Raw genomic sequence first — 15,170 nt, forward strand, 5'->3', positions numbered from 1 at the left:
CCTGTGGTATGTCTGTCCTTCTAGCTGGGATGACCATGATAAATGCAGTCAGACACATGATGGAGGGGATAGACAGCCATCAACAGGCAAACGGTCAAGAGACAAGCAGACAGCCAGCAGTTAACTTGCGCCAGTCCAGCAGCCAACGCAGAACATAAACAGACACGAACGAATGACCAACGCACACACAGACACAAACATGCTCAGTTCTACCTCATCACATCAACACAGTATTTCCCCTGTTTATTTTCTACTTTGCAGGGATATCACTGTGATGGGTTGTTGTTGTTGCAGATTTTCTGGTGTGTACAACACGTAAATGCAAGTGTCGATTAAATAAATTATTTATACCAGCGTGGAAGTCAGTACAATCCTTGTTTCCTGCACACCAGGCAAAAGAAAAGAGACACCAGTTTGTCTTCAAGCAGTCTACCAGTCAACCTATATGTTAAACAATCCCTAACACTGGACTTAAGACTATGCCACACCTTCCAGTAGGTATTCATCATCGCTAAACTGCCAACCCCTATCTTAGGGGCCGATTTCCTTCACTATTTCAGTCTCCTGGTAGATATTAAGCACAGAAGACTTGTTGACAGCACCACTCACCTCAAAGTGCATAGTATAACTGCTTGTATGGCCACAGTCAGCCCCAGCTATCTTGCAAACAACAACAACAACCCATCACAGTGATATCCTTAAAAAATACCTGGACATTGCTCGACCAGTATTTCATAGTCAGCCTATCAAACATGAAGTCACCCACCACATCAAAACCTGCATGATGAATACCTACTGTTGCAGCACAACCCCGAAGGTTACCACCAGATCGTCTCAAGGCCATCAAGCGAAAATTCCAGCACATGTTTGACCTCAGAATTATCCGCCTGTCCAACAGCAACTGGTCCTCACCAATACACTGCATTCCTAAGAAGACATCAACTGATTGGCGAGTTTGCGGTGATTACTGATCACTAAATAACTGTACTATACCTGATGCATATCCTGTCCCTCATCTACAGGACTTTTCTAGCTTGCATCTTTTCAAAGATGAACCTTGTGTAAGCTTATAGTCAAATCCCTGCAGAACCTGCAGATATTCCGAAGACCAGAATGTTTGAATTCCTGCATACGCCTTTTGGTTTATGCAATGCAGCACAGACATTCCAACATTTCATAGACACAGTTACTAGAGGTTTTCTTTTCGTCTATGCATACATACACAATGTACTCATGGCCAGTAGCTCAGACAAAGAGCATATTAACACCTGCATGAATATGGTATTGTTATCAACTCCAGTAAGTGTTCGTTCAGAGTTGTGTCCCTTCATTTTCTCAGGCACATTGTCGATAAGGATGGCATTCGCCCACTTCCCGAGAAAGTCAAAGCTATTGTGGATTTTCCACCACCCACATAGACACTCTCATATATATATATATATATATATATATATATATATATATATATATATTGAAGTTAAGCAACAAAAATTCAATAGGTTATAGCAGTACATACGTTTCGTACAAGCTCCATTTATTCATGTAGTGAGAACACTACAGAAAATACAATGAAAATGTACTCCTCAGCTGCATAAAGGAATTTCATTTTAGAAAGTCATTTTGAAGATGTTTGCATCTATTATGTGTCCAAGGCTTACAGTGTGTACATCTTATGGAGTTTCTACCTACACCTTTTTTACAGTTCTACAGATCGAGCAGGGCCATCTACCTGATTTAGCTAGGTTAACTCTAAGGCTCTTTGATTCTAGACCTTGCTTCCACACCTGAAACTTCTCCTCTAGTTCTGATAGTGACTCAGCTACTAGAGCAAGGTCATCAGTATAGAGGAACTTCCAGGTGCAGCCTGTCTTGAATTCTTCTGTTATTGCCTGAAGGACTATGATGAATAAGAGGGGGCTGAGGACTGATCCTTGGTGGACTCTTATTTGGAATTCTTCACTGTACTCATTTGCCAACCCTCACCTTACTGACAGCATCCCTGTACATGGCTTGTACAGCTTTCACTAACCACTCACCTATCCCTAGATTCCGCATTGACAACCATATAAAGGATCGGGGCACCCTGTCAAAAGCTTTCTCCATGTCAACGAAAGACAGGTACAACTGTTTATTTTTGGCCAGGTATTTCTCCTGCAGATGTCTTACCAGAAATATAGCTTTTCCTCGCATGAACCCAAACTGCATCTCATCTAAACTGACTCTCTCCCTAATTAGTTGGGCTATGACCCTCTCCGTGACCTTCATTACCTGATCAAACAACTTGATACCTCTGTAATTATTTGTATCTAAAGCATCACCATTATCTTTGTAGCAGTTGACTATGGTGCTGCTACACCAGTCATTGGGTATGACTTCTTCATGTATTACCTGATTGACTATACGGGTGACTAGACTATAGCTGACACCACCAGATATTTTGAGCATCTCTGCAGTGATTCCTGATGGGCCTGGGGCTTTCCTTGTCTTCATACCCTTAATTGCTTTACCTACCAAGGTACTGTCATCTCTCTCACACACTGTCTTTGCAATATGAAACACTTCAAGTCTTTGGTCCTCATGACGTAGAACATTGGCAAATTTTTTTTTTATCTGCTTCCCCTCTGGCTAAGTAAACCGGTCTCCGAGCTTCCCTTCTGTCATTCTGAAACAATTCCCTGCTACCTCCGTTCTTCCATGCCTGTTTCTTTTTCTTGATGTCCCTGTCAACTACATTGTTCCACCACCAAGTTACCTTGGGTTGAGAGGAGACTTTGCATCATCCACAGATCTGGTTAGTGGCCCTCAACAGGTTGTCCCGTAGAAACCCCCAGTTGTCTTCCACATAATGTGATGCTATATCGCCCTCTATTTTGTCAAAAGCTTTGAGTACTACGTATTTAAGTCTCTGTCCATTAGCAGGATCCTTAAGCTTCTAGACCCTTCTTCTCCATGCTGGTCATCTTCTGGACATCCATTTAGCCCTGATTCTGAAGTTACTAACTACTTATCTATGTTGGGGGGTGCATTCTTCACCTGGGAAGGTTTTGGCATTTATGAGTAGTCATCTTTCCCATTTCCTGGTGAGCATGTAATTAATTTGACTATTGTGTCAACCAGATCGGTAGGTGAATAGGTGACTGGCAGGTTTCCTGAAGTTAGTATTACAAACTATAAGATCATTTGCATCACAGAGCTCCAGCAGCCTGGTTCCCTCCTCATTGCAGGAACCAAAACCATAGCCTCCATGTACGCCATAGAAGCCCCCTGTATGTTATCCAACATGCCCATTGAAGTTGCCAGCCACAAAGAGAAGGTCTCTGTTATTCATCGATGAGGTAGTCTGCAAGAGGGTATTATAAAATCGATCTTTCTGTTCATCAGGTAGCTCTGGCTGAAGAGCATAAGCCAAGATAATGGTTGCTAACCCATGTTGCAGCACTAATCTAATCTTAAGTATTCTATCACAGACTCTGACTGCCTCGATTGCCTTATCAACCCATTTCTCTGCAAGAAGTATATCCATGCCCCCCCCCCCGACCCCGTTAGTGTTCCCTGCCCAGAAAATCTTATACTTATGTTCTTTGCCTGTGAGGAACCTAACAGAACTTCCTCTCTGCCTTACTTCTTGGATGCAGCACAAATCTACATGTCTCCATTCAAGCATCTCAACAATCTCACCTGACCTACCTTTCAGTGTGCCAACTCTGAGGTTGCTTATCTGAACATCTGGTTTCTACTCCGTGTGGTGAGGTGTGTGTGTGTGTGTGTATATGTACACACACACACACATGAGGGTTGGTGATAGGAAGGGCATCCAGCCATAGAAAATAGTTCTTGATAAACTTTGTGTGACCCATGCAAACATGGAAATGTGGCTGTTAAAAATAGGATGATGATGATGAATATTATGAAGTGTGTCTATCCTTCCATCTGATCCTTGTTTTTGAGGAAACATTTTCCTGTATCTTTATTTACTCAACCTTCTATCCTCTGGCCTCTTGCATACTTTCTGTAGAAATATTTCAGTTTATCTTTTCCTATTACAAGATGTGTATTTGCCATGAAATTAATTTCACCAATAATATGAACCCAATAACAAACATATCTCTCATGAACTGTAACTCTTCTGATTTTGTCCATTCTTTAACCATTTTAAAAGAATCAATATCAACAGTTTCAATAGTTAAGTGGTTTTTACTGATGATAAAAACCCTTCTATAACAATATATCCCCACATTGGTCATGGTTTGTGTCAGTTTGTTGACATGTTTCATCATTTATGTGTATGACCTTGCACACAATCTGTCCTTGAATCTGCTGGACAAATCATTGTTCAAAACATGTTCACCACTTACTGCATTCTCTTCCTCTCTATCAACCATTGTTTTCACACTCTCATGAACTTAGCTACCCACTTATCCTGTCCAATCCTCTGTACTACTTCACCTTTCTGTAACTTGGGCATATACCCTGACACATCTTCAACAGCTTATTTTCTCTCTCTCTCTTCTTTCTCTTTTCCAAGTAACCATGCATCTTCTCAGCAGCAACACACCTCTCATCACCTAGCAAAAAGTCACATCCTTCCATACCACACTCCACTCAGTTGAGGGGGTCTTGTTTTGCAAGTTATTTGGTGACTTCTGATGCTGATGTCATGTAAAAAAGCACCCAGTACTCTCTGTAAAGTGGTTAGTGTTAGGAAGGGCATCCAGCTGTAAACAGAGCATGGTGCAGTCCTCTGACTCACTAACTCCTGTCAACCTGTCCAACGGACATTAATCACAGCCAAGGCAGGCAGATGTGTTTATCATAGCTCCTGCCAGTGGGTAGTCAAGGAACAGAAAATGAAACAGAATTCAACTCAACCCAATTATTCAATAGAAATGCCTTCGAAACCTATGCTTTGTAATCATAAGAAGATAAAGTAGTCTCTATGAAGATTTAAATAATGCTATATACAATAAAACAAATGCAAATTGGTAGTGCCTGCAAAAACTTCATCATTGCTTCCAAAACTCTATGATAGGTATTGTAAATGTTTGATAGTTGTCAAAGAGACTAACGTCTCTCTCTATCACCATTCAACAACATTATAAATGAAGAGACATTAGAACAATTAACAAAATAATAAAAAGGTTTTATTTATGATGATGCTTGGTTTTACAGTTCCTGTCATTCAGCTTAGCAGCCGCTGATTTAGTTGTAGTTGGTATTGGAAGGTTAAGGTCTTCCTTGATGCCTGCCAGAGAACAGTGTAAAAGTGCTTCGTGGAGGAGCGAGGTGTTGTCACGTAGAAGGTCTCAGGCTCAACTCGCTTAACAAAGTGAAACTCTCTCTTTAAGTACGAGTTTTACTAAGCTTGCGCAACTCAAGGGGCTTCCAGTGGTGAAGTCCCCTGCGCATGCGCAGAATAGTACTTCCTCAGTGGCGGCTATAATTTCGCGCCACTACAATGGCTCCCCCCCCCAAATGCGTAGCACGAATAAGGAAAGGATTGTAGTAGGCGCCTGAAACAAGATGCAGCTGTAGATATACAATGAAAAAGAAACAATTCGTTAATACAGAGAATGAAAAATAATATTCCAGCGGCACAGGTCAAGTTCAGCTTGGTAAATGTTGGCTGTAAAAATTTTTTTTTTCTGCTTACGTCACTGGAGCTCCTTTATTACTTGTGATTGATGCAGTGGCGCAAAAAATGTCTGAGTGTTCAGCACTAATAGGGAAAAACACAGTTTGAGCCTTTTTTACAAAAGAAATGCTGAAAAATGCAATAATATACAATACAGTCAAATATAAATTGTCTTGGAGAGTTTCTTCGGCCAGTGCATTGTACGGCCAGACCTAGTGACATAGGGTTCACTTGTGGTAGTTCTCAACAATGAAGGTGGAGTTTTCACAGGTGTATGTGTTGGTGATGGTAATGATAAAGGTGTATGCGTTGGTGATGGTGTTGACAAAGGTGTATGCAAAGGTTGAAAAGGGGGTATGTCAGTATTGTCAACGGAAGATGTAGTTTTATCAAAATACGCTTTCTTCAGACGGTCAACAGACACGGTCTCCGTACAACCATTAGCGTCTATTTTGAAAAATTTGGGTGTGCGAGAGAGCACACGAAAGGGTCCTTTATAAGGAGAAACAAGGGGTCCTCTGACAGAATCATCCCTAACAAACACATGTGTCCAAGAATCAATGTCTGATGGCAGTCTAGAAGGTGGAGATTGTTGCCGGGGACTCATAGTAGGAAGGTTAGAAAAATAATCTCGTAATCGAGTGACATAGGACGCTAGATTTGGAGGCTGTAATTTGTCTGGTATCAACATCGTACCAGGCAATGCCAGTGTGGTACCATACAATAATTCTGCTGCAGAAAAACCAAGGTCTGCTTTAACCGCAGTCCGGTATCCAAGTAGGACAACAGGAAGAAATTCAGTCCATGACTGCGGATTGGGCGAGGCGCGCAATGCGGCCTTTAGTTGCCTATGAAAACGCTCCACCATCCCATTAGAAGCGGGATGGTAGCTGGTGGTGCGTATATGATGCTTCAAATTGTTGACCATGATCCGTATTCTGGCCAGCGGGAGAAACGATCAACACAGGTTAAGAGAAATATGAGAACCCGCGACTCACAGGCCATGGTCCTACCAAATCAAGGCGAACATAGTAAAAACGGGCATGCCCAAGTGGTAATTGATCGCCGCATGTTGGGCCAGAAAAACTGAGCAGTGACAAGTTTTACTGTTGCAGAGATGCCCGGATGTGACAAGGAATGAAGGGCATCAAAAACAGAACGTTGATGGTTCTCAGGTACTAAAGGCCTAGGAGAACCGGTGGATGTGTCACACAATATAGAGCCTTCTGATGAAGGGAGTGGAAGATAGGCAAATTTACAGTTGTTGAATTTTGGCGAAGTTAAATCTAACGCCGACAAAAGAGGTTGGTCCTGCGAAATAGCAAGTAAATCAATTGTTGCAGGAGACGAAATAGAACTGACAGGGAGTCTCGAGAGAGCATCAGCAGGGATGTTCTGCTTCCCTGGCAAATGACTGTGAAATATAGTCCAGGTGATGGAAATCACGAGAGTTTGTCTGTTTTAGAAGACAGTGTGCACATTATATGCGCGGAGTCGCTGAAAAGTTGCGACAAATGGTGGAATCTGGTGATAAGCGCGAACCAGATCAATTTTGGAAAAGATAGTGCAACCGTGTGTGCATAGGAGAGAGAGAGAGAGAAAAAAAAATTCGTAAAACAAAAAAACAATGGTGTTTGCTTTTGTTTTTTTTTCTGTTTGTGTGAGTGTGTGTTATTTGTACTGCGTGCAGGGAAAAAAAATAGTTTACCGACCTTCTCGTATATATATTTTTTTATTTTTCAAGAGAGATATAAGCAGGACAGAACAGAGAAATTGAATGCGTGTGTATTCGTCGTATACAGTTGTCCTGTTGAGGTTATGTAGTCCAATTCAATTGACACCATGCGGATTCGTAGCGATTGCTTATTCTTTCTTCGTCTCTTTACGCGAGTGACAGAAAATGGAGATATTTTTTTTTCTTCGAAAGGCAGGCGTTGTCATCATGACAATTTTTTTTCTTTTTCGTCGTCTCTTCATTTTTGACGAGTTGCATGAGAGTAATTCCGTGTTCGTACTAGGGGTCACCAGTGTAAAATGGTGATTATAGTTGTTGTAATAGACTTTAGTCTCTCTCTATCACCATTCAACAGCATTATAAATGAAGAGACATTAGAACAATTAACAACATAATAAAAAGGTTTTATTTATAGGAAAGTGGGTTATACATCATTAGATGTATCCTGACTTTCCTATATAATATTAAGAATATAACGGAACGCTGAACTCCAGACTATCAACATAACAATTATTTATTTTAAGGTGGTTAATATATACATCTTTAGCTCTTGTTTGTTGAGACGTCTTCTGTGTGTGTGAGCATGGTTGTTGGGACGTTGGTATGTAGATGTGAGCGAGCTGTCTAGCGTAAGTTCGAAAGATGGAGAGAGACAACTAAACACGTCCTTGCTCAATCGCTGGCCAGCAAGAAAGAGACAGAATGAAGCGGGAAAGCTTGGTTGTTGAATTCCACGCATGCGTGAGACTACGCATGCGCACAGCGTTACTACAGGGCTCCCTTGCCAGTGCGGAACGCACGATAATATGAAATTCTGTTGGAACGCCTGAGGCAGGATGGCCACTGAAAACCACCCACAAGATGTAGCACAAACACACACAAAGAAAACTGAAAGAAATGAGATGTACACTCGTGTGATACATGCATGCAATGTACAAATTGAAGGAATGAAAGAAAAACATGCAATATGGGCAGTAAATGCCACCTAGTAAAAAACAAATGAGACAATGAGAAAACAAATCGTGATGACTACTGTCCAGGAACTGGAATCACGGAATGTGAAAGTCTGAGTGTTTGTTTTTACTGAAAGGAAAGAAAATGTATGAGTGCACAAGTGTGTGTGTGAGAGAGAAAAACACAGAACAAGTAAAAGTATCTGTAACAGACTGTGAAAAGTCTTAAAACACTGAGATGGAGAAAACCAGTTCGTATAAAAATTCCACAAGGAGATAGAATGTCCATATGCAGGAAGTTGTGGTCCGTGAGCAGAGCTGTAGTTGAGCGTCGGATGCTAGTTGTGACCGGTTACCTGGTACGGAATATTCTATAAAAGTTACACAAGGAAATTTGGAATGTTAATACGCAGGAACTGTGTTCTGTATGTGTGGTGGTAATGATGTCCTGTTGAAACTTGGCGACGTCGGGGGAATGCTTGTAGTTGGTAGTAGTAGTTGTCGTCACGGTGGTAATCTTGGTTGAACGAAGCTGTTGATGTGTCGCTGGCTGCCGCTGCTGCTGCTGTCGTGTGGTACACGGAACAGATCTCAAAGAGAAACTGAACCGAGACAAATTTGGTGGGTATGAGTTGATCTATTTATAGCGAATTATCGGCCCCCGAAGGCTTCAGAAAAATACTCTATCACGTGACCTTATTAGGGGCCGTGATTGGTCAGTTTGCGTTCTGGCGGGAACGGTTCGAAGAAGTTGCCGCTTCGAATATTATTCAGTCACGTGATGACAAGGAGATGGGTTCTCCGCTACGCCCGCGCTTGTTTATATTTAAATGAGAAGAATGGCGATAGCAGTTTTGTATCTAATGGCGATAGGTAGTTTCATATGTAATGGCGATCGAGGTGTTAGTTTCACTACACTAGCCTCTCACCAGTCGGTTTGTCGAAGGCAAACAGACGAAATAAAGATGCTTGGTTTTACAATTCCTGTTATTCAGCTTAGCAGCCGCTGATTCAATTGTAGTTTGGTAATGGAAGGTTAAGGTCTTCCTTGATGCCTGCCAGAGAACAGTGTAAAAGTGCTTTGTGGAGGAGCGAGGTGTTGTCACGTAGAAGGTCTCAGGCTCAACTCGCTTAACAAAGTGAAACTCTCTCTTTAAGTACGAGTTTTACTAAGCATGCGCAACTCAAGGGGCTTCCGGTGGTGAAGTCCCCTGCGCATGCGCAGAATAGTACTTCCTCAATGGCGGCTATAATTTCGCGCCACTACAGTATTATCTTATTGAGAACCTTCATGTTACCATCATCCCAGACCCATGAGTACATAGTAAATTTTCTTTTCTTCCTGCTTTTTATATATACATTGATCTCACATTTCATACATTCAAATACATTCCACCTCCACATCCATACAGCAATGTTATGCTGTCACATGGACTCATTGACACACAATACGTCTACAATAAACAAAAATAAACAAATGTGATCCGAGAGGGAAATCAACATTCACATAAATGCATGGTTCTGTCTTTTCAAGACTGAAGACATAGACGCTGCATGACTGAATTACTTTGCCAAAAGAACACTCAAACTGTTTGATATCCAATCGGAGAAGCAGATACAGAACAAACCCAAACATATTTGTCCCTTGTTTAAATTAATTCACAGGAATTTTGAAAAGCTTCAACATGTATTTTCTCCAACTACCCTTCAACAACAAGAAAGAGGAACTACCACAGAAACAACAGTAACAGAAGCAACAACAACATGACCAGCAGCCACAGTCACTCCTCAATCCTGGCCCAGTTGATGACCCTTTAAATTCCACAATCAGCAGCCCTTCACATTCTTCATTCCCTCGGAATGTGTCAACTGACCCAGCATCATCATTGCCATATTTCATCTTTCTCTACTGCTGCTACCACAACTAAACAACTACACAAGCCACAGTCACAGTCACTCCTCTAGACTTGCGCTATTGTCTCTTTATGACTGTGCCGATAACAGAACATACCACTAGGGTTTGAGAATTTGTATCACCCCAGATATGGGTCAGGTCTCCCTTTGAGGATGACAGAGCATGCCAAGAGTCATAGTGACATACATAGGGGAGATGGAGTGAAAGAAAGAGTTTATAAAGGGGAAAAGTGATGCTTGTGAATGTCAGTGTTTATACATTGTTTTCGTATTTTGTAATTTTTAAAATTTTTATCTTTTTTTGTTGTTTAATTTTGGTACATCTCAAAATAGCTTCACTTTTTCTCTTTGGTGCTTTGATATCCCCACTTTTCTATTATTGCACTTCTGCTACATAATGGCCAGGTTTGATTTTAAATTTAGCAGTCCATTGAAGGGGAGGAAAAATAAAATAAAATAAAATAAAGTTCTGGGTCATGTGGTGAGTGACCAAGAGACCAGCATGGTTAAATGATTTTGTTACAACCTACCAGCCTTCATCCTCCTGCTCTGCACCTCCTCTGTCACATTCTAGCGAGTTAACTTGTATCCCCCCCCCCCCCGCGGCCATCTCTCTTCTACCCATTCTGTTGGCAGATTTGGCCAGAATTAGTCCTGCACATCCTTTTACTCACTCCACAACTTCCATAACAGCCAGTCTGCTGCCATCGCCTCCTGCCACCCTGCTAGCTGAACCTCACTGCCAGTGTTAATGCTCTTCATCCACCACCTCTCCTGTAATAGCCAGCCTGCCTCCTGCATCCCACCAGAATTCCACTGCCAGAGTTAATGCTGTTCACCCAGCTACCCACTCAACCCCCAGCACCAATCTTTGCCTACCACTGTCACCTCCCCATCTGAATTCTAATTCTAATGCTGACCCCACTGATGCTGCCAGTTCACCTCCAAGTTGTGTTCTCTGCACCTACACAAGTCGCTATTTGAAGACCATCAAATACCACTTGTGTAGTTTAAGTCAGTGCTCTGCAACCGGTATGCTGCAGCACACTGGTGTGCCAAGAGACAAGGCTAGATGTGTCGCAGTGTAACCCGAATATAATATTTTTCCCTATACTTTTAGTTATATTTTTAGTTCAGGTGTGACATTGAATTTTGAAAACAATATAAGTGTACTTGCAAGTGCAAAATGGGTTGCAGAGCACTGGTCTAAGCTACCACAGGAGCTGTGTTGGCATTACTAAGGTTCAAGCTGAAAGTTTTTCAAACTGGATATGCAACCAATGCCATATCAGCTCCAACATACTTAGTAGGGCAGAACCTTACTCTGATGTCCAGATACCTGTTGAGGATTTTGCCCTTGCCCTCCAGGGCTTGTCCAAGTTGAAGCTCATCAATTGGATCTCTAAGGAAGCTTAGACTTGTTTCGCCTGTGTTCTCCCGAAACTGTTGAAGAACATCTGCCTATCCAACAACACCTCAAATTGACAGAAACTGTTCCTATTCCCTTTAGTCTCTCTCTGTGACAAATGTGAATATTGGATCCCTTACTTCTTCCCTTAAATGGCATTTTGAGCTGTTCAAATCCACCCCCAACCACTGTTCATCTCAGGTAAGTGATCAGCACAATCCTAAACACTGGTCAACCACCTAACTTAAACAATCTGTTAATGCCAAATTCAGCATATTTGATATTAAAGGGGTTGTTCGACTTCTCTCCTCTCTGAACTTCCTCACCCTGTGTACCCACAGACTCCCTCAATAAACTGAAGGAGAAACATCCTCTGGCCCCTCCAGATGACTACCTACACTGGTCTGACCTACCAGGTTTTCTACAACCTGTTTTCACCTGCAACAATGTTAGGAAGGTGACTCCATCTTTTCAAGTGGGTTCTGGCACTGGGATTGATGACTTACAACCCCAGTATTTCGAAGATGATATTTTCCTGTCAGCCACTGATGCTAGTCTTGAGCTCTTGGAGAAGCTAACACAGTTCATAAATTCTCTACATTTGTCCCTGTTCTTTGGGGCTTAACTATTTGGTCTCACCAAGCTCAATGGTGATTTTCGCTCCATAGCAGTTGGTTGTATTCTATGTCAGCTCACAGCAAAAGTGTGTCACAGTTTCTAACTGCCTGTCTACCAAATTTTCCCCCATTCAGCTTGGAGTGGGTACTAAGTTAGATTGTAACGCTGCTGCTCATGCCACTAGAGCTTTCATCAACTTGCCCTCTAAGTCTCCAAAGGTCATCCTCAAACTAGACCTTAAGAATGCCTTCAATTCCATCAGTTAGGACACATCATCCTCCATGCAGTAAAGGAGAATGCCCCACAGCTCTATCATTTTGCTTGGAAAGCTTATCAGAAACCGTCCTACCTCTCCTTTGGTGACCACTTCATCCCATCTGCCTCTCGAGTCCAACAGGGTGACCCACTTGGACCTGCTCTATTTGCACTGGGTATTGATGATGTTACCAAGATAGCAGCTGACCTAGACTTGATTGTCTGGTATCTTGATGATGCTTGTATGGAGTGGGGGTGGCCTCCTGGCAAGGTTCTTGCAACTGTGAGGCTGATGATTGACGAACTTGGTTGTAGGGGCCTTAGCATTAATAGTTTCAAATGTGAGCTCTGACTCCTCAACCATCCAGCTTCGCATCAGCAGATTGTAAACCTGTTTATAGACTCCTTCTCCTCTATCACAGTTCCTCCTTCATCAGCATCATGTTCTCTTGGAGCCTCAATTACTGACTGAGCCTTTGAGTCCATCTTTCAATCCAAAATTGCTAACTTTGAGCAACTTTTAAAAAATCTTGGGGTAACTGAGCCCCACCAAAGTTTTTTATACTGAGGAATTACTTGTCAATTCCTAAGTTATTGTATTTTCTCAGAGTTTGTCTCTCTAATGTTCTGACAACCTAATCTTCAGGTGACCAGGTTGCTTTGCCCAAGCAGTTTGGGGGTCTAGATCTGCACAAGTGCTCATCTTTATCCTGTTTCTTTCCTTCATCCCTGTTTCTTTCCTCCATCCAGGCTTGCTCCTCTTTAGTAGGCAACATCCTCTCCTCTCCAACAAGGTCTAGTTCCAACAGAGAGATGGATGAATCTATGTTACAGTGGAGAGAGCTGGGTCTGACAATTCCTGTTACAGTTGAGTATAGATGGAAGTAGAGAGTATGGGACAAACTGCATTCACTTGTCACACTCAGCTAAACTTAATCATTAAGGGAGCCCTGGCTTGGATTAATATCCCCTCAGTTCTGGAGCTGGTGGGATTATCCAGAAGTGATAGTAAGAGACCAAGTGGTTTTACCCTCAGTTCCTGGGTAAGAAGTAGGTGCCTCATCTGGGAGGCTACAGTCTGTGATTCTTTTGCCCCCTCCCACATCCTGGATGCTGCGGTAAATGGAAGGGTCACTGCTTCTGTAGGTGAATAAACAAAACCCTGAAGTATTGAGACCTGACAGTGACCTGTCTCTTCCAGCTTGTTGCATTTGAGATTATAGGAAAGTGGGTTATACATCTTTAGATTGTATACCTGACTTCCTACTACAAAATTAAAGAAATAGACGGAACGCTGAACTCCAGACTAAACAACTTAAACAACACTTTATTTAGGTGGTAAACATATAAACACATCTTTAGTTCTTGTGTTACAGCTTCTGTGTGTATGAGCATAGTTGTTGGGACGTTGTTCTGTTCTTGTTGTGAGCGAGCTGTCTTGTGTAAGTCCGAAAGATGTAGAGACAGCTTTAGCACACGTCCATGCTCATGGTCGGCCGACCGTAAAAGAGAATGAATTGAGCGGGAAACGCTTGCTTGTTTAATTCTACGCATGCGTAAGACTAAGCATACGCAGGCGTTACTACAGAGCTCCCTCGCCAGAGCGGAAACGCACGATAAATGAAATCTGTTAGAACGCCTGAGGCAGGATGGCCACTGAAAAACCACCCACAAGATGTGGTACAAACACACACAAAGAAAATTCAAAGAAATGAAATGTACACTTGTGAAATACATGCATGCAACGTATAAATGAAATGACAATGACAAAACAACCGTGATGACAACTGTCCAGGAAACTGGAATCACGCGATGTAAAAGTCTGAGTGTTTTTTTTCCCTGAAAGGAAAGAAAATGTATGAGTGCACAAGTGTGTGTGTGAGAAAAAACACAGAACAAGTGAAAGTGTCTGTAGTATAGACTGCGAAAAATCCCAAAACACCAAGATAGAGTACATTGATGAAGACGTCAGCGCAGGAACTGCTATAGCTGTGTTCTGTATGTGTGGTGGTAATGATGTTGGCAGTGGTAATGATCTGTTGAAACTTGGCAACGTCAGGAGGAAAGCTTGTAATTGGTAGTAGTAATTGTTGTCGTCACGGTGGTAATCTTGGTTGGCGCACGACGCTGGTGGCAAAAAGGCTGTTTGGTGATGAGTGTTTGAAGAGGTACGCTTTTACAGAACGATCGACAGACAAATCTCCGTACGACTATTAGCGAAAACCTCGAAGAAAAATTTTCTTAACCCAAGATGAAAGAACGACCGTGCGAAATGAATAACAAGAGTTAATGTGTGGCATAAAAAATGTATGTGTATGTGAGAGTGTGAAATGCGACATATAAGAACATAATAAAAAACAGGCCGTCTATATGTGTGTGAGATATCACAGCAGTTAAAAAGTCAGTACACGAGAGTTTTATACCAAGTTTTTTTTTTGAGTACACAATTGGAAAGTCGCAGGCTGCAATTCCTGTCTGTTTATCGTGAGTGGAAAATATCCACTCCAACAGAGGTGAGAAAAAAAACCGCGCTTGTTGAGTCGTGTTGACTATGGTTGGAGATGTTGGTAATCCGTAGTTCAGTCTCCATGGCCGTATTTGTTCTTTAGTCGGGGTTCACCAGTTATAAGTTGGTAGTCCAGAGTCCATGCTGCG

At 42.1% G+C, this 15,170-nt stretch overlaps 1 protein-coding gene across 1 annotated transcript; it reads right to left on the reverse strand.

The window, feature by feature from the left end:
* Positions 1–5,789: 5,789 nt before the first annotated feature.
* LOC106867505 (uncharacterized) lies at positions 5,790–6,560 on the reverse strand. The gene has a single exon (XM_014912388.1). The coding sequence runs from the start codon at positions 6,558–6,560 to the stop codon at positions 5,790–5,792; it is 771 nt and encodes a 256-aa protein (XP_014767874.1).
* Positions 6,561–15,170: the final 8,610 nt, after the last annotated feature.

Source organism: Octopus bimaculoides, chromosome 20 (assembly GCF_046866305.1).
Source record: "Octopus bimaculoides isolate indiv1 chromosome 20, ASM4686630v1, whole genome shotgun sequence".
In the NCBI taxonomy this organism is placed as follows: domain Eukaryota; kingdom Metazoa; phylum Mollusca; class Cephalopoda; order Octopoda; family Octopodidae; genus Octopus; species Octopus bimaculoides.